Source organism: Pagrus major, chromosome 6, assembly GCF_040436345.1.
Source record: "Pagrus major chromosome 6, Pma_NU_1.0".
Taxonomy (NCBI): domain Eukaryota; kingdom Metazoa; phylum Chordata; class Actinopteri; order Spariformes; family Sparidae; genus Pagrus; species Pagrus major.
The window spans coordinates 13,907,942-13,932,671 of NC_133220.1; the positions used below are offsets into that span (position 1 = coordinate 13,907,942).

Here is a 24,730-nt window from a genome sequence, read left to right on the forward strand (position 1 = left end):
AAAACCAAGAACGGCTGTGTTTATATTATTGATTATTGTATATCTATGTATTGTTCAGAGTTCACTTGTACCTTGAGCTGGTCCTCCTGGCCGGGGAAACTGGGAAATGAGGGGTAATGGTCCCAGACCTGGACAGACACTGCTGACGCTGCCGGAGGGAGACGGGGTGGGAGACTGAGTGGGGGAGGCCAGGGGACTCGTCAGTTGTGTACTGGCCTGGGGAAGAAAGGAGAAGAAAGACATAGAATACTGTGACACATGAGTACTATTTCCATGATCAAATTATAACATCTTCAACCACCAGGGGGCACCAATTGGGAAGACCTTCATGTGTATTTGCGTGTACCTGTGGAGTGTTGTCAGGTTTGTAGAGTTCTCCTGGCTTGCCGGGCCTCTGCTCTATGCTGTAGTACTTGCACGGGTTCCACTGGACCAGAGGGGGGTTCTGGGAAGGCTGTGGTCCGTTGGGGACGCTGAGCTGCATGACCATCACCCCAGGCCCGGGAGGCGGTACGCCTGAGAGAGCAGAGACAGACAGACAGACAGACACACATGTAGATAAACAGGGGATTTATGACATTAAATAGTGACTACTGATGGTTTTAAAACAACACTGACAGTTTCTGGTTGATCTGGTTGAAACCTGGTTGAAGTATTGCAGGTAAAGGCAGAAAATGTGACCGTGATTCATCACAAAGATAAAAATATGAGGAAAAGGGTAACTCCACTGACGGTGACATACTCAAATTACAGTCTTTCATTCCATTTAAAATGGAGATTTTGAAGCTTTGCTGTTTGTGTTCCTGTGAATGTTTCTTGTTCTCAGTTCTCTTGGACAAGAGACCTTAATCTCAATGACACCTTCTGATTAAATAAAGATTCAATTCAATTAAACAATTCAAACTTTCAGGAAAAATTGAGAGTCAATGCTAGAAATATTTTTTTGTAAAAGTATAAGCACTCATTTGGACTTTCCCTCTCTGTGGCTCGAGTATAAATGTAAGTACAAAAGTAGTCGGTTTTATCTTGAACAACAGGTAAGAGCAGCAGATGTGTATCAACGCAAGCATTACAGAGCAAGCACAATGGTAAGCATTAGAGTTGGAGTTGAACAGGTTATCTACCCTTCAGATTTTGGAGTTGAAATAAAAGAACTAATCAAAAGCTGAACAAAACATTTTAATGGCTTTAAGGTCTGATATGACCTGCAGACAACCTGTAATTTACACGACCATGAAGCCTTGTTTCCTGGTTCAAGATTACCATCTGGTTTACCTGCCAGTATCACAGTTTAAGCTATCAAATGCCAGAAGATGAACTGGATTCATTATTACAAACATGTTAAATAAACTGCTGACAACATCTTGTAAAACTCAAGAAGACTGAAAGTTTTAACACATTATTGAATTTAGTCTCAGGCCAGGGAATGTTTGAGAACAGAGCGTAAAATAAAAATCTGTTTGTGGTCAACAAATAAACATACACCTGAGTAAATGGGACAGAATGGGTCAACGTTTACTTAAGGCCAAATGAAAGCACGAGGTTCTTTGTGAAAGTTTTCCAGGATTTCTTCAAACATTCCCTTTTCCCGATTTACGGGTTTGACATGTGAACCCTGTGTGCCTCCGTCTCAACTTTCCCCTCAATACCTTTCACCTGGTTTCATAGAATTGCAAGTTGGATTTCACTGAATTGCAAAATGCACTAGGCATGGTCGCAAATTAAATAAAATGAATTAAAAAACAAAATTAAATCTTAAAGAACCAAAAACAGAACATCACCATCATCCAAAATCAACTCAAAATCGATACTTCAGTGCAATACCAATTTTGTTCGGATATGAAAGAGATTCTGAGAGAACTGGTGCTGTAAATTGTAAACATAAGCCCCTCTTAAAAAAATGGTTTCAGATATTTGTGGTTAAAATCTATCCATGGATAAAATTGCTGGATATTGTTATGATTTTAGCAAAGTAATGACAGATGTAGGCATATGTATTTTTGACAAAGGAAAATAAAAGAAAATAAGCAAATTTCCAGTTTTAAACAAACGTCTTTACCATGCAAATATAGATTTCTGAGTTTTTGAGGTGCACTTGAATGCACCATGTAGTCCCATCTCTTACTTGCCAAATGGAAAATCTACTCACATTTTGCATTTAGCGAGCCAAAATTTCAGACCCTCATCCACAGGAAAAGGGAATTGGAAAACCTATTTAAAAAAAACTAAAAAACTAAAATAATGTTCATCCTATTTACTAATGACCATGTAAGACTCTCTTGATGCCATGTCTCACCTGAATATTGCTGCTGCAACTGTTGAGGGTTGCAAGGGGACGGCGACTGTGTGATTTGATACTGCTCAGAGCTGGGGGGCTGCAGGTAACCTACTGATGGGCTGCAGGACACACAGACACACAAAATGGGAGAGAAAATAAAAACACTGAAAGGTAATTCACACGGAAACAAGATGATATCCACACAACTCTGCCAGAAAAGACATGTCATGTATGTGAGGAGAAGCTCCCACAGTCATAACTGACTATTATGATTATCACTGTGCCAAAAGTTTATGTTTAACGCAAACATATTTTTAAGTTCATTAGAAATTTTTTCGACACTACTGCCACCCAATTTATTTGAATATGTATTCATTTGTACATACCTTGTGCTATTCTGCTGTGTGGGTGTGATAACACTGTAGTAGACAGGCATGGGTCCCTGAACAGACTGGCTGACTGGTACCATCACCTGCTGCTGGTACTGCTGCTGCACCACCTGCTGATTTTCATTTCCCACTGGTACCTAGAAAAGTGTCAAGGGTCAAGAGAAAAGACACCATTTCAGAAAAATGAAAACATAGAAAAAAGAAGACTAATAGAGAAGGATTAACTTGTCATTTTCACAATTCAATAAAAACGCTGTTCGTCCATTTTAGCTTGTTATGTTTGTGAGGGTTTGGAATAGTATTAACATTTTCTTCCATGCAGTAATGACGACTGTTAAAACTACAGACGGGAAGCTTGCTCCCTCTGTTACTGCTTAGCACATGGTTACACAGCAGTTAAATTATCGGCTCGGTCTTCATTAATAACAGTGTTTACGGATCATACCAATGTTCTGCATGACTTTTCTCATTTAATTATTTGGATTAAAAAATAATACTCTGAAAGTGTAGCTGCCACTGCTTGTTGTGCGGTGATGTGTTTATGTGCTGGACTGAGCTGATCACTGAGCAGCTGTTTAAATGGCCAATAAAATTCCCACCCTCTTAGATGAGGTCCATCTTTGCTCATTGTTTTTCCTCCTAACAATATCAAGATGTTACACTGTATTATGAAAGCAGTCCTTTTTGAAAGCCAACAGACAGGGCTTAACAGCTTCACACAACCCATAGGCACACCACACATAAAATATATTTAAAAAATAATACAATTGATTACGTCAACTCAAGCCGAATCCAAACTATCAGCTGAAGAAAACAAGCCATAAAACAAATGTGCAAATTTGTGTACTTTCATACCGTTTACTTGATTTGTTTTTGTTGAGCTTGTTGCAATTGTATGACTTGACTGATTATTGATAGTGTTCAACATTCACCTTAATGTTGATCAAGATTAATGCTGGAACTGAACATTTTTGGGGTCATTTAACTGGTCAGATTCAGTGATTGAAGTGTGCACCAGATGGAGCTGTTTAACCTGAGAAGATTCGCCACATATTTATGGATCCTGCTGGGCATTAAGTTTTTAGATCACCACACAAGGTTCATCTACTTAACAATGACAATAAAAGTATTATTTTTGTTTCCTTTATTAATTATGTCCTATACAGCTGACTTAAAGCCGTCGATACCTGATATGATGTCATCTGCGGGTACTGAACCATTATGCTTTGCATTTGTCCTCCCATGCCTGCCCTCTGGGAATTGAGCAGACCAGGGTTTTGGGGCTGCTGCACACCCATCATGCTCTGGTAGCTCGGCTGCTGGCTGGGCATCATGGTCTGGAGACCTGACGGCAAGAAACAACAAGTGGAGCAATGAAATTAGAGAGGGTTGATAAAGGAAGAGGAGAAAAAGAGTAGAAAGGTAGTTGAGTCCTTGTACAACAGGACAGAAGTAAAACTGACTTCAGCCAACAGACCAGAACAACTTACAGGTTATGGCGCTCTAAGTTATATTAACTCAAAGGCCAAAATCAAGGCAACTTGAAGATGGTACACGAAACCAACAAATAACCCTGGACTGTCTTTATATATATATTTTTAAGTTTGTATACTGTTTACCTTGTTTTCATGAAAAAGAGGATGTCAGTAGCACTTTATTTGCACAAAATCAAGGGTTCTGCAGTATAGAAGTATTTGTGAAGGTACTTCAAAGGATTAAAAAGTTAATAGGAGTTTTAAAAGTGAAACAAATAATAAATAAACCATTATAGATAGTATAGTGTTATAGCAGTTCTGGTACATTTTTGTTTATTGTTTATTATATTTATTTGTGTTGACAATTGTGTTTTTGTTTCCATTATCATAGCTTTAGGTAGTTGTTTTTTGTGCGAAGGTAGACCAATTTAATGGGTGTTTTATGTGTAAAGTTATTCACTTGATTGCTATGGCACAAATGTAATTAGTACATTTTGTTTTGTTGTGAGAATTAGAACCACAGGAAGACTAGCAACCACTTTGTGGAGGCTAATTGGGATCCAATGAATTATAAAGAATAGTTTTAGAGAGAAGAGAGAGAAAGAAAAAAACAAATTCTATTATTGTAGCTTCCTAATTGTGAATATTTCATGTTTCTTTACTCCTCTATGACAGTAAACTGAATATCTTTGAGGACCTCATCTTGGGATCTGGGAAACATTGATCAACATTTTACACAATTTTCTAACATTTTATGGATCAAACAAATAACCGATTAATACAAAAATGAGTAGCAGATTAATTAACAATGAAAATAATCAGTATTTGCAGCCCTAATTCTAACTGGAATAAGTTTGCATGTTTAATATTTCTTTAAGTATAAATTTTCACTATCACAAAACTCCGGGCAGCTGTCATGGTGTGATGGTGCATGGTCTCGCTGATCGCTATGTTCATGATCCAAGTAGATTTGGCAGGCTTCTGCTGTGAGCCAGAGTCCATACAGGTTGTCAACACTGTCTATCAGTCACGTACTGTATAAACACACAGCCAACCTTCACAGATCCCAAATGAAAGGGGTTGAGGGATAAATCTGTCAATGTTCTCCATGAAAAAAAGGGAAAAGTTCTATTTTGGTCAGAGCATATTTGACTTGGCAGAGCAGTGCAGAGACAAGTCTTCAAATCAACCTTTCACCTGATAGCCAGAAAAACGCCAACTGCTGAATCATACACAGGTTTAAGTCTGAGTATAGTTATAAAATCAAGTGGACACAAACAGTGTATTAACTTGTCCTGCAGAAATTTTGGAGGGTGCTCCAAATAAGTTCAAAGATGTGTACATCTCAATAAAATATTAAACACAAGAAAGATAGTGTGTTAATAGCAAACACTGATATTAATTCTTCATGTCGTTATCCATCTCCATCCATTCATCTATAAAGAGCTGGGGTAGGGTTTATGATAGTACAGTGAAGTAGAGAATAACAAAATGGACTGACCTGACTGCTGTGTGGGCTGAGGTATGGGTTGTGTGCGCTGGGCAGGATAAGACACCTGGTGGGACATGGGCTGGGGCACACGATACTGCTGGCCTGAGCTGGGATACTGACCAGGAGGGTAGTACGACACCTGTATCTGAAGAGAAACAACAAACAAACTATTTAGAGAATAAATACATACACAACGATGAGAGGAGATCTTCAACTCTTCTATTTTTGATACACACATTTACTTTTCCCACATTTTTGCTGTCAAAGGTTTGCATGAATATTTCAACTTTTAAATGCAACTAGTGGATTACTTTTAACAATCATACCTCAGCCTGAACACATTAAACTTGCATTAAAAACCTCACTTTTTCAAACTCTTGCTTAGGGTCAGCAGACACATTGACATGTCATCTTTTAAGCTGATGTGGCAAATTTGTGAAAAATTTGTGAAAAGTTGCCTATTTACACAACTAGGTAACATGGAGCAACATTAGCACGCATTTGGAATAAGTATAATCTGTCCACATGATTATTTTAAGTTCAGTTAGGGGTAGACTATCTGACAAAAAAATAATATAATGATCTATTTAACTGCAATCACAATCCATGATCTAAATTGTGGTTTTTTTTTCTAATTTCAAAATGGCCCATAGACTATAATCAGAATTGTAATAGTCTATGAATTTCTCCATTTGCACTATTAAAAACATAATATTGCATTACAGATGGTTCTTTTCTGACATAAGCTTCTCATCCGCCATGTTGCAAGCTAGAATGCACGTTGCAATTAGCATCATCATTAGGTTGGCTATTAGTTTATTCACATAGCGCAGATCTGCTCGTCAATGAGGTTACATGTATTTTGGAAACAGAAGTAAGAGGACATTAAATACTAGAATATTTCACCAATTTGAAATTAAAGTAGACTGGGACACCTTCAAGATGGATAATGATCCAAAATTGTTAGATCGCCCACCTCAAGAGGGTGCCTACATTACCCACAATGCAATGAGCCACTGAGTGACATCACAGGATGGAATTAATAAGATTGCATGCAGCTTCCTCTGGACCCACAGAAGCCTTTATGCTACTTTTTTCCACATTCACAGTTGTACCTCCCAAGCCCTGTAAAGACAGTCTAATTTATAAAATTGGTGGAACCATAAAACCGAAAAAATTATGCTATGGTTTTTTAAAAAGCTTTGTAGAGCTGAGGGAAACTGCAGATCCATTGCTAACCTAAACAGAAGCCGGACTTAATTCTGAGCTTCCTTCCTTCCCTTCCCTAATCTGTGAGAAACACTGCAACATCCAGAGCTGCAAGTGTCAAACATTGAAGCTCGCAGCTTATACAACTGGGCTAAATGTATAAATACAGAATTTCCAAAAGAGACTTCAAACGGGCAAACAGAGAGGAAGTTGAATGTTAGGAGGATCGATAGTTCCTGCCTCCACCTTCATCTGCATACATGACAACATTCAGTCCATCTAGAGGCTGCAGCGGTGTCAATATTTGCACTCCTGTTACACCGTCGACCACCCACACATCGAACAACACAGTGCATCTTCCTCTCCAAGCCAATGCTGTTTATACAGGTATAGAGATCTAAGAATGAGGATAACATAAGACGGTGTGTAGGGTGATGAAAGGCATGAAAAGACACTGTCTCCATAGGTCAGAACTTACAAAATAAAAGCACACGAAATGAAGGCTCTAAAAAGACAGAAAACAGTTGTTTTTTTTAACAATGCAGCAACATGGCAAAACTATTTGTAAGGCTGACAATAGTAGATCTGCATTAATGGTCTCTAAGTTAAGTAAAGCACATTATAAAACTTATAATGTGCATCTGATTGCAGTGAACACTCTTTTGTCAATCACATCTACTCTCATCTCTTACATCACTCTTGACAAACTGTTTTAACCGGATACTACCGACTGCAGACTCCCTTCATAATGCACGATTCGATTGCCAATTTAAAAAAACATTAGTTACATCACCTATTAAAAACTCTGCGGAACAGACCATCTTGCTTTAAGACTTAGCCTCAGAGCAACATTACATGGCCTAATGTCTCCCACAGGGTGTTTAATGGCCAGGTCAATTTAGTTCTCTCTCCTCAAATGAATTATAATAACTACTTTATGGATTCAAGTAAGAGCCTGAGGGAGGGGAGGAAGAGTGTGAGTGACAGAGAGTGAGAGAACTCATTATTGTCACCGCCTCTGCAATCGGAAGAAAGTGACAGGCTAGCTGACTGACTGAGACAGAGCCTGTGAAGGTGACGCACACGGAACTCAAGGTTTACAAAAGAAGGATCATTTTAATTTGTGATTTTATGGCATTTATGCTTCACTGGATAGCTCTTATGGTATTTGAAAGTTTCCTTAAATAAACTAATGATGAAGGAATAATTTTCTAGAGTTTAATGAAGCTGCTCTTTCATGGAAATGTGTACTTTCCCTGTAATTAGTACCAAATTACATCATTATTTCTGGCAAACGTATTAAATTTGTAGAAAGAAAGAGAGGAGAGAAAGAGTGGAGACAGAGGTATGATGTGACACTGTATTTGAATAAAGATGCATTGGATTCCATCTTTGTCATCTTTGTGCCACAGCTGGACAGTATTAAATACAAATAATGTATTGAATGAGAGTAGAGCTCACCTGAGCCATTGTCAATTAAATCAGTTATTACTTCCTTGGATCGGGAAAGCCATTACTCACTTGGAAACAGCGTGACGCTGTTTTAACTGTGCTGCTGTGCCATTATCGATTTGAATTGTCACAATTCGATCCGATTCTCATTCTCATTTTTTAATTCTTCTTTAAGAAGATACGCGTATTTTAAAACAGCTTGACAGCTCCAACTGACTTTTTGCAGGTTATAGTTTGGCAAGTCCAGTTAATATTCACCAAAAATAAAGATTCCAGAGATTAACAAAAAATACCACCCAGCTGGGATTCAACAATAAACAAAGAAAAAGAAGATACATTTAGTTTGTTACAAAATTTGGCTTCTCTAATCTGTCCCCAGTAAACCTTCTTCCCAAACAAATGAATGAAGGATCTCTGAAATAGAAAACCAACCAGTCAGTTGATCGTCTTCTTGCACACAAGTGTGTGTTAGAAGTTAGAAGGTTACCGGTAAGCTAGCTGTGCAGTCTTTGAAGTGTTGGGGTGGGTGGGGAGAAAAAAGAATCCTGGGAGAATCACTGATCCTGCTGTTGACTTCCAATGATCCAAACTGAAAGCTTATTTCGATCTACAACAAAAATCAAGACACCCCTACTTCTTTATCTCTCTAATCTTATTTTATAACACAAACAGAACCAGAAAATGTAGTTCTGTGGCTTAGTTGCGATGTTCATGTCTGATTAACTTCTCTCTACACTTTATCCAAATGACTCTCATGGCCTTTTTCCACTACATAAACTTAACAACAGCAAGACAACTGTCACACAACTGTTGCATAAAAGAAAGCAATCAAGTTTCACCTCTGTAACTACATGTTAACAAGTTGCATCGATGATCACACTGTGCACCCTTCTCTTTCATGAACAAATCTTTACATTAACACTCATTAATATGAGGTGTAAGGAACACGATCTTCCACAGTGGCAAACATCTGAGGGATCAGATGCAGGAACAGTCTGACACGAACAGAGATTGTGTCCGTGTGTTGGAAATTGATTCAAATTTAAAGGAGAAATGAACACTTAAACATATTTTGCACATAAATAACATGGATGGAATAAACTACTTTAATTCTTCCATAGACACTTCCAGATGTCACAGATCCCTTTATAAAATCATCAACACTCAAGTCCTCTGCTAGAAATCTAACTCAAGTATTTTACAAAATACAGTGGGGAAAAAGCTCTAAGGTCTAGGTTGTTCAACCTTTTTGGATGTGGGGACTGGCAAAGTAGCAAATAATGTACTAATGGAGGGTTTGGGTGGTTGGTGGTGAGGGTCAGACCAGACCCCTTTTAAAGATCCTTTCTAGAAATGTTTTAAGACAAACAGAAAAACAAACAAAAATGTGGTCTGGTAAATGGCTAAATTTATATAGAGCTTTGACTTGCCCTAGGACACTTTGGCATGTGGACAGGAGGAAGCGGTGATCGAACGGTCAATGGGATTTTGAATACTTTACTTAAAATCCATCATATAAGATAATGTGTAGATCATCAGTGCAATGATAATTGTGTCCATATGTCCTACACCACATATATGAGTGTTGTCAAAAATATCGATATTGAATATTTGAAACTGTTTTATTACTCATTTTCCACATTGATACTGATACCAGCTGTGTTTTCCTGCCCTCTCTTCTCTCCAACAGCGACACACGAACAACTGCAGTGTTCACATATTCCCACTTCCTCCCACTGTTCTAATAAGGTCAGAAGTAAATTACCTTAAATGCTGTTGTTCTTAACCCACAGTACACAAGCCTTGTTATACTTATCTTTTAATACAAATCTAAAATGTAACGGCCTCAATATTGTGTCAATTTTTCCCTGTGAAAACATGGTATTGAATATTTAAACTTTCAAAGGTATTGTATAGAACTTAGACATTCCAGTATCGTGACAACACTACCACACATATACTATTAAATTGATTAATATTGTATTGTGATTTAATAATCATCTCCACACTTCAATGTACTAACAACTACAGCACCGACCAACATGGTGATCCTGCAGCAAGTGCTTAAGTCCAGAAGTCAGGACTGCACTTCAGATCGACTCCGAGCAGGTTTTAGGTAGTCTACAAGCATCATTGATAAAAAAAATTTTTAAAAATCAAGCCATTTCTCCTCAGTAAATCTGACCTCCAATCATTTTAACTGCTTACATTTTAACTGTAGTGGAAGTCAAAGTGCCATCTCTTTCCTTGGATACAAGGACCTGTGTGAATTTTTAATGCTCTAAATTATTTCTTAGGCTTATGAAACATTTATAATGTCTTGCTAAACAAGGAAATCCTCTGCACATGTGGAATATTAAATTGTCCCTTTCAAATAAATTTCAATTGTCCTGTATGTCGGCCCCAGAACAATGACACATTACTTTCTGTGTTGCCTCTCATGTATTCCACTGGTCCCTACGTAGAATTCTCTGCAGAAGTCATAGTCGCAAAATCAAGTACTGTATTACAGCAGTTCCTGTTGACCTGGGGCCAATTAATGTTAGAGTGATACTACAGAAATACACCTATCACATGGTAAAGCCAAAGTATGCTATATGGGAGTGTTGCTACACAAGAAAAGACCAGAGTCGCAAAATTATATGAAGTGCTTCACAGGTGTGCTACTCTACTTTCTAGGAGATACACATCTTAAAAACATATCAGAACTGGATTTCAACTAATGTGTCATGTGTTTAACTCACAACCTGTGAAGAACAATGTACCTGTTGTGGTGGAGGGGGCTGCATGTAGCCTTGTGGAGGGGGTGGTGCCTGCATGACGGGCTGGGATGGAGGAGGTGGTGGAGGTGGAGGATGGGGGTGTCCAGTGGCAGGCTGGTAGCCAGACGGAGGCGGCATAGGCTGACCCGTGGTAGCCATGATGTAGCCGGTCTGAGGAGGGGGATGCTGGGACAGAACCGTGGGAGGAGCCTGATACATGGGGGGAGGCTCAGGGTTCTCACTGGAGCCCTGCCGACTCAGCGTCATCTGGCTGAATTGAGGCGCCAGCTCTTCTCCCTGGGAGGAATAGGAACGATGTCATTGGTGGGTTAGTGCCACCACAGTGAAGAGTATATTCAGCATGTGGGATATAATGAACAACTACACATAACTCTTAAATGGCAATTCTCTTAAACAGGTACTATTAGCCATACAAGACAACCATAAACTGGCAGGCACCCTTAGTCATACTAAAAATAAAAAATAAGGAACAGAAACCCACACATTGACTTGATATTCAATGCACATTTTAAATCAGGCCATTCATTGAAAGGTGCATTTAAACAAGTCACTATGAAACGTCTAAAGATATGTAAAGCTAGAGGCCATGATCTATGACTGCATGTGTCTAGCTTTTAATATCTGTGTATCAAGATGTAGGTCATGATCTCAAATGGGCTGTAGACCTGTTTGCTGCTGACATCTCTGTCAGAGAAGATGGCGTCATCTTATCTGACAGTGGGTTTGGTATGTGTCCTAAAATATTCTGGATTCTGGAATAGTCTGGATCTATACGATAGTGTTCAATTCAAGCACTGTCAAGGTACCCAAACTGAAACATTTCTAGACTCTCAAAGCCATTATCATCAAATCCAAATAGTTAAATTCAATCGCAAAAAATAAAGTTTACAGAGCTCTTTATAGCAATCATTGTATATTGTCATCATTATATATTGTGATTTTGTATATTAAACACCAGATTATGTTGAAATTCAAAATATGAGGGTTACAAGTGAGCATTTTCCAAACTTTCAAGAATGTGTACGAATCCTGATGGATTTATTTGCTAAGTGAATAATAACAAACTGAGCACTTTAGTTCAACTGTTGAAATATCAAGTAGGATCACACAAAAATCTATTTGAATTTTTCTTCAAAATTGAAGAAATTTAACCTTTTACAGTTTTATTGTTTCATACTTCTTTTTAAAGAAGGTCAAATATATAGTTTTGTTATATCTTAACCCTGAGTACATATTAAAATTAAATACCACCAAGTACACAGTACAGCCTGAAGAGAAAAGTGTTGGTTCAGAGTAGCAGAATTGTTAAATGGTTAAATATCAACCTAATATGAATGAGAACAGGGTATAAGAGTGCAAGAGTTTCGAACAAAATACAGCAATTGCTAAAAGTGACGTGAGAGGATGTCAGTAATGCAAAGTTTAACTAAATAAATATAAAGAGATGAAGCTATAAGAGGTGCCAGTACCATTGTGTACTGCTGGGGAGGAGAAACTGGCAGGAGAACCTGGGGGCAGGAAGGGCTGGAGTAGGAGACAGGCTGAGAGGGCTGCAGAGACGCCACCGGCTACACCCACCACCAGAAAGAAGGAGGAAATAAAGAGGCAGAGCGTATAGAAAGATAGAGGAGCAAGCCAGTGAGAGGGAGGGTGTCAGAAGCAGACGGTTAAGAAGGGTATAAAGAGAAATGAAGATATAGGAAAGATGTGGGTTAGAACACAGAGGAAAAGTTGTTAATGAACAGATGGATAGAAATGGAAATATTTAGCTTCTAAATATTATCCAAAAGCAATCAAACTGAACAAAATGAAAGGTAATCAACGAGAAGAGAAATGGCTGTCATTGTACATGTTGTTATTGACTGTAAATAACTTTTATATTGTTGCTCAAAGTAACTTCTCAGGCACAACATTTATTCAATTACCAACCCATTACCAGTAGGATGGTGCAAATAAGAAAGATGCTCTAATGGCATGAGCCTCTGTAAGTCGAACATTTGCCTACATTTTTACTGACGTGGTTGACGTGAATGCAGGTGGTGGAGGTACATACCTGAGCAATCATGTGGTTGCCCATGGGATGTTGCTGTGGGGTCGGCAGCAGGGCGGTCTGAGGCGGAGCCTGGGGCTGTGGCTGTGGCTGTTGTGACGGGCAGGGAAGTAGGCTACGGCTAGACTGGGAGGCTGCAGGTGGGGGACACACATCAGGACTGACTAGGGGCAGGCCTAGTGATGCACAAGAAGACATGATAGATACATATAGTCCTGTTAACATTCCAGTAAGAGGTGTCTTCCTCTAGTTTGAATGATTTATCGTGATTAATTATAGTTACAAATTATTCCTATTTTACCCGTCAGAAATTGTTAAATGAGCTTGCAATCACAACACCATAAGAGCCTGAATGTATGATGATTTTTTTTCCTCAGGATACTCCATTTGAAAAAGTGGAGGTCACATTACATTCAAGGACTAGACATTTGAAACATTCACACAAGAATTTCTGTCACTTTTAATATGAAAAACTCTGACTTTCAAGCATAACTGTCACTTTTAAAGTGCAAAGCTACAGATGACTTTCAGGAGAGACTGTGCACTGTATCCCCATATTTGAACAATATTGTGTCTCCTTCTCTCTATGATGGTTGGCTTTTCACTCTGCCTTTAAGTATGGCCTCTCAGAAACGGGTATAAACATAAACGCTTTTTTGTTGGATAATATATTGCACGCACTTACTTTTTCTGTTCAAGCACATACCGACCCTAGTCAGGTCTGCGAGAGTGTTTAGTTAGTGCACTTTAACCTGCAGGAGTTTTCCACAGTTTATGTAACACGGGAAATAAATTCCTAATGAGTGAAAATAAGAAGTATCTCTGTCTTTCAGCCAAAAGTGACCAGTGTCACAGAATAAGGAGCTCAAAAAGAAAGTGATAACAGCTCCACAAATTTAATTCTGAGCACTTCAAATAGCCTGACAGGAGAGAGTGAGAGTATATAACCAATAGACAAGGTAAACTAAGGGTGGTTTGCTATACGTTTTATTGTTTAATTTTTTGAGAGTAAAGGCTTCAAGGATGATGACCCTCTGCCCCAGGACCAGCAGTATATTGGAGGGCTCTTTCCCAACAGGACTATTTTATGGTCCATTCCCAATATATCCCTTGCCCCTTCCACTTAAGCCTAACCCTCTGTTTTGTGCGTTTACACCTATGGAGAGGGTGTCCAGATTCTTGTTATTGAAGTTGTTACACTTACACAGTGGTCCCTAATGATAGCCTATAAAGCAACGCTAGTGGCCAGGTACTCACGAAGTGTTCTTTTTTTATTTCATGACTTTTTATATTTCATGACTCGATTAATAGTGCCCGTGCTTTACAGCTCCATCACATACATGGAAAATGGCATTGTGATAATACCAGGATTGCAAGAGAAATCAGCACAGCTGAAGACGTCATATTGGAAATGCCCAGTTGCGTCCGTTTACATAAACACCGTAACGATGACTACTGATGACATATGAGGGTCTTGAAGAGTTCTCCCATTTAGTAGGGGGGAGATTTCAACCACTGCCCCTTGTAACTCTGTTCTGCGGGGCAAGGGGGCACTGAAAAATGAGAGGCAGGGGGAAAACATGGAAATGGGACTGAGCCATTAAGTTAGTGCTATCCTAATTAAATTCTTTAAAAATAACACAAGTGGGTATGTGATTGTCTTATAATTAGTGTTGTCTCATATTCAGGCATTATGGTAATATATAATTTTTTGTCATTATATCTACATTAGCCTAAATGACTGGGGGCAACGCATTTCTTTATGCTGTTTGCTTTACTTAAGTAGCAATAATTACAATGAATAATAAAAGCTTGTGTTACAACTTAGCTAATGCTAGGCTTAATGACATAAACTAGAAAGACACGGCTCTACTTTTTCCTCCACAGTCCTTACCAGATCGAGAGCCTTTACAGCTTCCCTGCGATCCCTTGTTGCTGCCAAGGCTATCCCCTCTGGTAAGGATGGAGATGCCAGAGAAGCTGCTAGCCTTAGTGACAGGCGGCCGGAGGGTGCGGTTGGAGCTGTCTGAGTCGGTGCTGCTCCAGGGCCGTGGCTCCAGGCACTTCATGTCACTGTCTGTGCTGCTTTGACGACTGCTTGACGCTCGGCTGGAGCTCTCACGGTTCCCTCTGAGAGAAGACAGAACGGGGAGGAAGAAGAGAGACACAAAGAGATGAAATGAAGGGGATAAAATGGGGTTAGGCCCAGAAAAGAAGATGTGACAGGAGAGTTAGGAAGTAACAAGTGAGAGATGTGTACAGAGAGCAGAGTTGAAGATTAAGAAGTTGGAGGAGAAGACAGACAAAAATGGGGTAGGACGAGGAGTATATAGACAAGGAAAGGTGTGCACATAAGAGAATTTGAAGCAGAGAAGAATGTTGGTGCAAACGGAAACAGAAGGATAGTTGAAGACAAAATATGACAGGGGGAGAGCAGAAGAGACAGTAAGGTCATCAGAAGGTAGAGAGGACACAGTGTGACAGGCTTTAGGATGGGGCATTCAACATGGATGCATATTGGCTGGTTTAGTCAAACCACAATACAAAAAAATCAGGCAACAGACCACCAAACAATATTATTTCCAGTTGTAAACATACGACCACACACACTTTCACACACACACATACAAACCCATCCACGTACAAAAACATACATGCAGGAAGAAAAGATGCTCCTGACAATCAACACTGGGGTGTGAGAGGATATTACAGTGACACAAGATGAGACAAACATCCATGAATTCAACACACAAACTATCAAAGACTGGACATTCACATAAAGAACTTAACAGAATGAGCACTTGCATACATACATGTTTTACATTTGGATACAGATAAAAAGGTAACGCATGCTCGTAAAATACATCGTAATAAAGACAAGAAATGACATGGAAACAAGACACGCATACACCTGTACATTAATACCAGATGTACATCAACACTCAGACAGTAAGAGCAGATGTACATCAACACTCAGACTCACACACACTTGTCTACAAAATAACCACTTGCTACCACTGGTTCACCACTATGGTTCTTTAATCTGTATATTGCTGTATACACACTCATTGTGTTGTTGTGATGCTGTCACCCTGGATAAGGGCAGCTGCTGAGAAAACCAACGATCACACTGTAAGCGTAACCACCACTCTGGGGAAACCCTTCCATTACAAGTGAATGGTTGGGTCTGCCATTGACATGTCAGCATTGAGAATGTTATTGTTCCATTTGAAACAAAATTTGCTATACACTCAGCGGTGTGGCATCAAGACCCTGTCCACACCTACACGGGTATTTCTTAAAACAAAGCTTTTTCTCTCAGTTTCGCCTTTTGTAAACATGTAAACAGTGTTTCAGGTCACTGAAAACTGAGCTTTTGGAATATTACGGCCAAGATGAAGATATTCGGAAATGCTGTTTTCAGTGTTTACGTCTGGACAGGAAGAGCTTTTTGGAAATGATGATGCACATGTTTATTAGTGTATGAATCAATATCGTCAAATGTAAACTCAGAGTATGTGTTATGATATTTAAGTATTTGAGTTTGTACGGTGACTGAATGGATGTTTTATTATTTTACTGTTATATTTAGAGAGACCAAATGGACATTCATAATACAATGGCTGTTTTCCACTTGTACTATCATCATATTGTTTCAATAAAATATTTTGGGAAAAAAGGACAGCAAAGTAAAAGGGAAAAAAAACCCCAACATAGTCAAGCCAGCTATAAACGCTTGCTTTGTTCATCCTGTTAGAACTGGAGGAGGGATATGAACTGAATATGTCTGTGCAGACAGAACAAGAGTAAAACATGTAAGGCTGATTGTGGGAATCTCCATGACGAGAACAGGGCTGTGGTACGGGTTGTAAAACCCTACTGATAGTGAGTGGTGTTTGAAGGTGGCTGTGGCTGATAAATATTTCAGAGAGACTGTAATTAATGGAGGATCTATTTTCAGTCCTCTCTCTGCACAGCCTATTTAAAAGGAAGGGTGGGTGCTCTGCTATTCTCTGTAATGGGAGGCGCACACTTGTTCGCTTGGCTCTGCAGACAAAGATGAGAGCAGGAGGAAAAAGAGGAGGAGGGATTCTGCTGCTGATCACATGATATTTCATCTCTCCACTCTCTCCACCCGACAGCGTTCCCAATCATATGCACAAGCAGGGGAAGCTGTTGTTGTTGCTATTGTGCTTCTATCAGTCTTTATTAGACAGCTCAATTCACACAGATGTCACAAAAGAGCTTCTTGCTTTGGTTCATTTAAGTAAAGTCTGTGGTTTTATGGCATTAGTTTAACAGCATATACTCTGTAAAGGTTAAGACCTCCTAACTCCTTCAACTACACAGGATAATTATTTAAGTGTAGAGAAAAGGTGGAAAAAGGAGGGCTTTATCTAAAAGCTAATTTTAAAGCCTCTATATGACATGGTGCACACAAGACCCAATGCACAGCATATTACCTACTTTTACATGATGAAAAGGAAAATATTGTTATATATTGTTGTGCTCTAGAGCTGAAACGATTAGTTGATTGACAAAAAATATTTAGCAATCATTTATTATTTTTTGTGTGTGGAAGTGATGTAGAGAAATATTCAGTAAAGGTCCCCATAATTAGATTCTAACTGGGGACGTTGCGGTTCATAGTTGGTATCTTTACAGCACTTTTTGAAATTCATTGATTATTTCAAGTCATTCTTAAAGAGAAATGGCCAACATTCACAGGTTACAGCTTCTTAAATGTGAATACTTGCCGATTTTCTTAGTCCTCTATGATAGTGAATTGAATATCTTTGGGTTTTGATGGCTGGTCGGACCAAAAAAAGCAATATAAATATGCCAACTAGGGCTTTGGGAAAAGGTAATGAACATCTTTTTTATTATTGTCTAATATTTTATAGAACGAAAGGTTAAAAATAATCAGACGAAAATATTTCTTAGCTGAAGCCTTTTTGCACTTGAAGCAAAACATGATAGCACTGTCTTTTCTATTCAGTCTCATGTTTCCTTTTTTCTTTCTGCCAGCTCAACAGCACCATTGCATGTATGTACTTACATTTGTAGGTGCTAACTATGCAACAGGTGACATGCTAACAAAAACTACAAGAAGTCAAAGTCAACCACAAAACAAACAGGTTACTGTGGAAGCGATGCAGTTACTTTATATAAAATAATGTAGTTGACGGTGAATGGGTGGAAGGGTAAGTAGGTCAATCAGTCCCCAGTGAAACCACAAAGCAGCCATGCATGGGCCATGGGAAGCCCCACGGTGCAGTGCTGGAATAGCCATCAATCAGCCGACTACGCCAAGCAAAGATATAAAAACCACCACAAGTCACCACTATCATCACCAAACCACTTTCAAAAAATGGGCATGGCAACACACAAGTCAAAGTCAGCAGCACCCCAATACCTAAAGATCTGCCTCCTCTTTTGAGAGCTAGAGCAGTAGCCCTCAGTGGAAAGTCTGTTGGGGTTAACATTAGGAGAAAATGCTAGGGTTACAGGACTGGATTGGAGAACAGGAGGAGGGTTCAGGGGAGGGTGAGATAAGGAGGGGTAGGAGGTGGAGGTAGGCACAGTGTAGAATTTTTACCCCTGAGAAGAAAAAAGAAAATGCACACAAGGCAGAAACTTTGACTGTTGAAAAGCCCACGCTTCCTCTTTCTCTCTCAGGATACATAGTCCTAATTTTTCAACCTCAATGGCCAAGGTGCCTAGGGATGGAAGTTGACTGTGTAAGCTCACTCACTTCTAGAAAACATTTGATCCACTACCTATAAATCTTTCTCAGAGACAGTGTGTCCCTCACAATCTAGCATAGCACAACCCTTGAAAATCTGGCCAAGGAGAGAAACACCAGCAAATGAATATTAATCATTTGCCTGGCAATAAAAGAATTGGAAGTGGAATACAGAAATGGGGAATACAAATCTGTAAATTCTTTGTCCTTTGCAGTCAGCTGTAAAACCTTTGAAGGGGCTACATTATCACAAGTAGTCAGATTCAATATATAATTTTAAAAAATTAACGTTTACGGGTTTACAACCCTCTAGCTTTCATACCTGAAACCTAACAAGAAAACTGTGACTTTAAGGGGAAAGGAGCAAGAATGGTGTCTTTTAAATTTACACCTGCAGGATGCATCATCTTACCTGTTGTCATTGATGTATCCATTTTGAGAGGACTGCAAAAAAAAGGAGACCTACACATTATGAAATGCTTCATTCATCCAGGAGTACTTTAGACCAACATTTTCTACTTATAAACCTTTGAGAAGTAATAAAATTGAAAGCATAATTAGGTCACTTAAAGGGTCAGGACCCTCTCAAGGGATTGTGAAATAGATCTGGGTCAATTTTTTAAAATTATTTTATGTAATTTAAATACTGCATAGATTAACCCCCTCAGGCCTAAAAAGGTATGAGAAGGTTAAAGGAAAAGTCACAAGTCACATGAGCTGTTCACAACTCATTGAAAACCACCCTGTAACGGAGGGTTGCAAGTAGAGATTGCTTTGCATTAACGGGTTGCAAGCAAAACACATCGGCATCCACTGACTTAAAGTATATATATTACTAAGTTTCACAACAGTTATCAAACAGTAGACGGCAAGGTCTTACTCTTGTCAAATTAAGAAAGACCGACTTCTCACTAGTCATATGAAATGGAGATAACAACTAATGATAGAGAAATGGATTGGGGTTTAATGTTGATCTAACCTCGCAGTGTCTGTTACCCTGTCCAGGTCCAATACTTACTTCTCGCGCAAAGATCCGGTCTCGTACTCGCTGATACTCTTCCTCTCGCTCTTCAATGGACTTACTACGTCGCCCGTCCTGCAGTGGCACACGGATCTAACATTTGGGAAAACCATCATAATGGGAAAAATACTTAAAATCTAACACACAGTTAGCGCGACCTGCTGTAAAGATAAGTAGCAACAAGTCGCATGATAACAACAGTAGCATGCGAAGGGAGAGCAGCTGCCTGCCGTCAAAACAACATAATGGAAACTGTGCAGAATGAGCGTTTCACAGGGTGGAATCAGCGTGGGAAGGTTTAACACGACAAACGTGATAGAACACTTTCAGTTTCATTTACAAAGGAATATGACAAATATGTACACGCATTAGGCGCCAAAGAAAAGTGTCAATGCTTAAAACAAACATTGTTAGAAGGAATGAAGAAGTGTGAGAAACGTTCTTCAGACAGCAACAAAACAAGCAAAGTTGAAAAAAAATAAAAAGTTTAATTATTCTTATTCTGATGGTCAAACTGTTGCTGTGGTTGAAAACATGGGGTTTTGAAAACCTTAGAACTACTGTTGCACGTCTGTAGAAGCAAGGTGTCCTTTTTGAAACGGAGAGAAAACGATGCAGTTGTGTGTTTCATAGCTGACAAAGGTCTAAATGTGCATCTTGTGTTATTAGTAAGTCAGACAGCACAGCAGACGAGACTTTAAAAGTACTGCTCCAGGCTAAACTGTTTTGCGGCTCACACACAGGGAAATCAGCAGCAGTGGTGGAGCTGTCAGATGCATGGCAAATTAAGAACTGTAAACTCTGTCTCGATTTAAGAGACAGTGCCAGGGACATGCAGTCTACTGCATATGAATGACTTATTAATCATCGCGTAGACTCTCGGTGTACGCATGAAATGAAAAACTGGTATAAAACCATTATAAGAGACCTGAAAAGTCCAATCAGCACAGTATCGAGTAACACTGGGGTCGGGGGACAGGACAGGATTAAATGGTTTGGACCTAAACAGCCTGAAGAAGGGGACTGAGCTTCCTCCATATTTAGTACCACTCCAAGATTATACAATTTTCTTTCCCATGCCAATTTTTCATCATTGTCAGAATGAACTGTTTTACACCCACCTGCCACTTGTACAGTAATCACTGTTCAAACCCTGCATGCTTTTACACATAGTTACCATTGACAAATCCATTATGACTCTCCGTTAACGTCTTCAGCTTTATTTGAGATGATAAAAGAATTCTTTTTAATTATCAACAAATGGCTGGGTCAAGATGATGCTGCAGTACTTGTTGAAGCCACTCCGCCCACTACTACTCCTACTTCCAGATGCCCAGATAGTCTGGGGGCTCACCACTGGAAATTCATGAGTGTTTGATTAACATCTTATTCACCATCAAAAAAGACCAAGCCTCCCTTCATCTGATAATACCACTTATCTGGAAAATGCTGATTTAAATGGTTAGTTTTAAGGTCATTAAGAAAGATTGCGTGAGACGAGCCTGCAGCAAAGTTTTTGTTGCTCAATGACTAGCACAACTGATGGTTGTAAGTACAAAAAGATGCCTGAATGAGGAAGAGGGAAGTATGAGAACAAGTGGCACATGTTTGGACCATTAAACACTCATTTTCAAATGTATTTAGTGGTAACAATGAATGAATATGATAAAGTTAACAAAAATCAGTGCACACAATGCAGCCTACTTGATTATCATCTTTGTCCATGCTGGCATCATCTCGCTTAAGAATGAATTTCTTCTGGAAGTCCATGTTACGTTCATCCTTGATGTGTTCAGAGAACCGTTGTTCTGGGCTGTAGAGAATGTAGAGGACAAAAGGTATGAGTTATGATACATTAAAGAAACTAAGAAAAAATATAAGATTTGACTGCATTACAGTAAAAGTGTAAGCAAAGTAAAGACAAAAAAGTGAGACTTGAACCATTTAAAACAGTTCTACAGCGGATGTGAATATCAAGTATCAAATCTTCACAAGTTAATTTGGAAAACTATAACGGTTAAGCTGCATCTGGCTGGTGTTAACAACAGCGCCTCAACACAAGAACATTCTACTGTCTTCTGACAAACAACAAAAAAATGCTCAGCCTAAAAGATAGACAATAAAAAGAGGCTTAGATTTATTAAGGATTTCCCCATGTACTGTATCTGATTTTAGATCTAGAAGAGTTACAAGCAATATAAACGGATGCATGAAGACCAGTGGCCTCTACTACAGGAAATTGTATTATGTTTTTATATATTTGGCAAAACTGTCACAGTTGCTATTGGAAACTTGCAATCATGAATCTGTAGCTGAAACAGCTGCTATCAACTGTATGTTGCAGCCCCAAGATGTATCAGCAAAGTATGTAAATATGGAATAGCTAGTTGAAATTAATCAAAAGAGGGATAACGCTCTAATAAAGCAAGGACTAATAAAAAACACCCCTTCTCTTTTGTCATCATAAAAGTACCAGTCAACTTTTTCTGAGCAAAGAAAATTGTAATTTGAATGCATCACACGTTTCAGCCAGGTGCTTTGTGGGGTAACAGGTGTGTTTCCAAAATAACTACTTCATTAAATTACACACAACTATAATTTAACTTAAATTTAAACAGCTTGCTGGTAACTAAATTAACAAGTTCCTCTGTCTCTGTCTCAAGAGCACACACAGTGTGATAAGCACAGTGTTTCTGCCAGTCATTGGGCTGTTGTGTTGAGTTGATTAGTTGTATACACATGAAGCTTCTCTGTCTAAGTTTTGGTTTAGGTTGTTCTTCACCAAATCAAACATAGAGAAAATGGCTGTGGGATTCTTCTGTTACCTTCATGCTTTGATTCATGCGTTGTCACAGCAAACTCAGCCATGTGGGTTTGTTAATGTGTTTTCCCTTGAGGTTGTTTACACTATTCATGTAGCCTTCTGGATTTAATTAGCATATAATAACCACTTCCAAAACCCCTATTAATACCACCAAAATACTGCCATCTGGTAAAGTCAGAGGGAAGTAAAGCATTTCTTTAACTGTTACTTTATTTGGAGTAATCCATATATGCATATCTATATAAAGATTGGAATAAAAAGTAATTCTATATAGTGTTTCCTGTGACTTTAAGACTGCAGCCACTGTCTGGAGTCAAAGTCAGAAACTACACTCACATGCGTGTGTTGCCCGTCTTGTTGATTATGACCGCCTTGCCCGTCTGATCCACATTGTGGTCCATGCCGAAGTAGGCAGCCACACGGTGCAGCAGCATACGGTGATAAGAAGTCATCTGAGGAAACTTCTTATACTGGTTACTGCAGGGGACACAAAGTACAAAGGTGTAAGTATGTATCTATTATTTCAACAATTTCTTCACAAAGAGTTTTACTTTTTTTTTTACAATGCTGAGGCTGTTTTGAAATCATAATAATAAGTCCAGCATCACTATTCTGGTTACAGGGGAACACAGAGTCCTAGCCAGAAATACTGTCAGCCTAAACTTGTCCCATAATATCAACTACAACTTGCCATATTTGTCTCATTAGCTCAGCAATCTAAAAATAAAAAGGAATGGATGTGGGAGCGCTAAATTTAAATACAAGAGAGTGGTTATGAAGGACGTGGCTTACTTGTCGTCATTAATGAACTCCAGGATATCTTGTTCTAGTTTGAGCAGCATCATTCGATCCCTGCTGGGCCAAAAGGGGGGAGAGAAAGGGGGAGAGAGATCAGAGGTGGGAGCGGCTCAGTGACTAGAGTGCAGTGAGCATACCAACTACAGATCAAAGGCATGACGCATGGCAACAAATACTTCCAATCATTTTTGTATCACTTGCATTACAATCACGATCTTTCTGAAATGTTTATCTTTTTCAAACTGCATTTTTATCAGTGCTTCTTTCAACAACTGGATGCAATCATGTTGCTCTTTTTTAAAAGGGATATTGGAGTTTGTTTGTTTTTTTAAATCAACAATTCATGTACAAACTCTTGCAGAGGATAAAGGACTTAAAATTCCACTTTTTTGGACAATATTACTCAGCAGCAACTGCAGGAAACCTCATGCTGATGTAATATTAGACCTGAATCTTTAATTAGTATCTTTCACTTTAAGAATAGGCAAGTGTTTAAGTAGTAAGTGTGTGTTGAAATTCATAGTTCACATCGTCGTCGAAGCAACAAGCAGACCATTTCGCTTCATGTAACTTTAGAGATGAAGGTGCAAGTGCTTTTTGTGCCAGTTTGTCTTTATAAATCTGTTAAAAGTATACCTAAAGAGCTACATAATACACAAACAAATGTAAGATACTAGATTAAAGATGATCAAAAAACTGACCATTTAAACTTCAGCATAAAATATATATCTTCCATGTCTAAACAAATATGTAAATGACAAATCTTTTCCCATCTTTTTCATGTTTTTGTTAATATTCAGTTGTGGTCCTGTTGTTATAGTTGTGAATATGTGTCAACATTTGATGGTAATTTCATACCTGGGATTGTTTTTCAGTGTGTTGACCAGAAACTCATGAACATCGATGCCCGTTGAGTCAGTATATTCCTGACTGGAGTCTAACAGAGAGAACAGAAAAGTAAACAGGCAGGCATGAGAAAGAATAGGTTTAGAGATTGGGTGGAAAGAGAGAGTGACACTTCTGTAAAGTGCAGGGGAGATTGAAAGGGTAAAGTCAGAATGCTAATGCAAAGCTTAGCTCCTAAAATGGCACCGAAACACACCAGCAACGACAATCCAGGTTGTTCAGAGAGGATAAATACAAGAAGCAGATAGCATGAGACACCAGCTCGCTGTTCTTCTTTGCTTTCACACATAGGCACACACAAAAACAC

The 24,730-nt window shown here is 38.9% G+C and overlaps 1 protein-coding gene across 4 annotated transcripts in view; it reads right to left on the reverse strand.

Moving 5' to 3' along the window:
* r3hdm2 (R3H domain containing 2) overlaps positions 1–24,730 on the reverse strand; it is a 57,077-nt gene that overhangs the window by 4,432 nt on the left and 27,915 nt on the right. For 2 of the 4 annotated variants that reach the window (XM_073467832.1, XM_073467833.1), the window contains 15 exons: positions 24,376–24,454; positions 23,512–23,571; positions 23,056–23,196; positions 21,600–21,708; positions 19,893–19,988; positions 19,287–19,336; positions 15,023–15,258; positions 13,132–13,304; positions 11,061–11,354; positions 5,644–5,779; positions 3,855–4,012; positions 2,665–2,804; positions 2,297–2,397; positions 347–516; positions 72–216 (listed from right to left, as the gene is read on the reverse strand). In XM_073467832.1, coding sequence (XP_073323933.1) covers positions 72–216; positions 347–516; positions 2,297–2,397; positions 2,665–2,804; positions 3,855–4,012; positions 5,644–5,779; positions 11,061–11,354; positions 13,132–13,304; positions 15,023–15,258; positions 19,287–19,336; positions 19,893–19,988; positions 21,600–21,708; positions 23,056–23,196; positions 23,512–23,571; positions 24,376–24,454 — 2,088 coding nt within the window. The remainder of the gene's footprint in view (positions 1–71; positions 217–346; positions 517–2,296; positions 2,398–2,664; positions 2,805–3,854; positions 4,013–5,643; positions 5,780–11,060; positions 11,355–13,131; positions 13,305–15,022; positions 15,259–19,286; positions 19,337–19,892; positions 19,989–21,599; positions 21,709–23,055; positions 23,197–23,511; positions 23,572–24,375; positions 24,455–24,730) is intronic. The other 2 variants (XM_073467834.1, XM_073467835.1) reach the window with 2 other exon arrangements.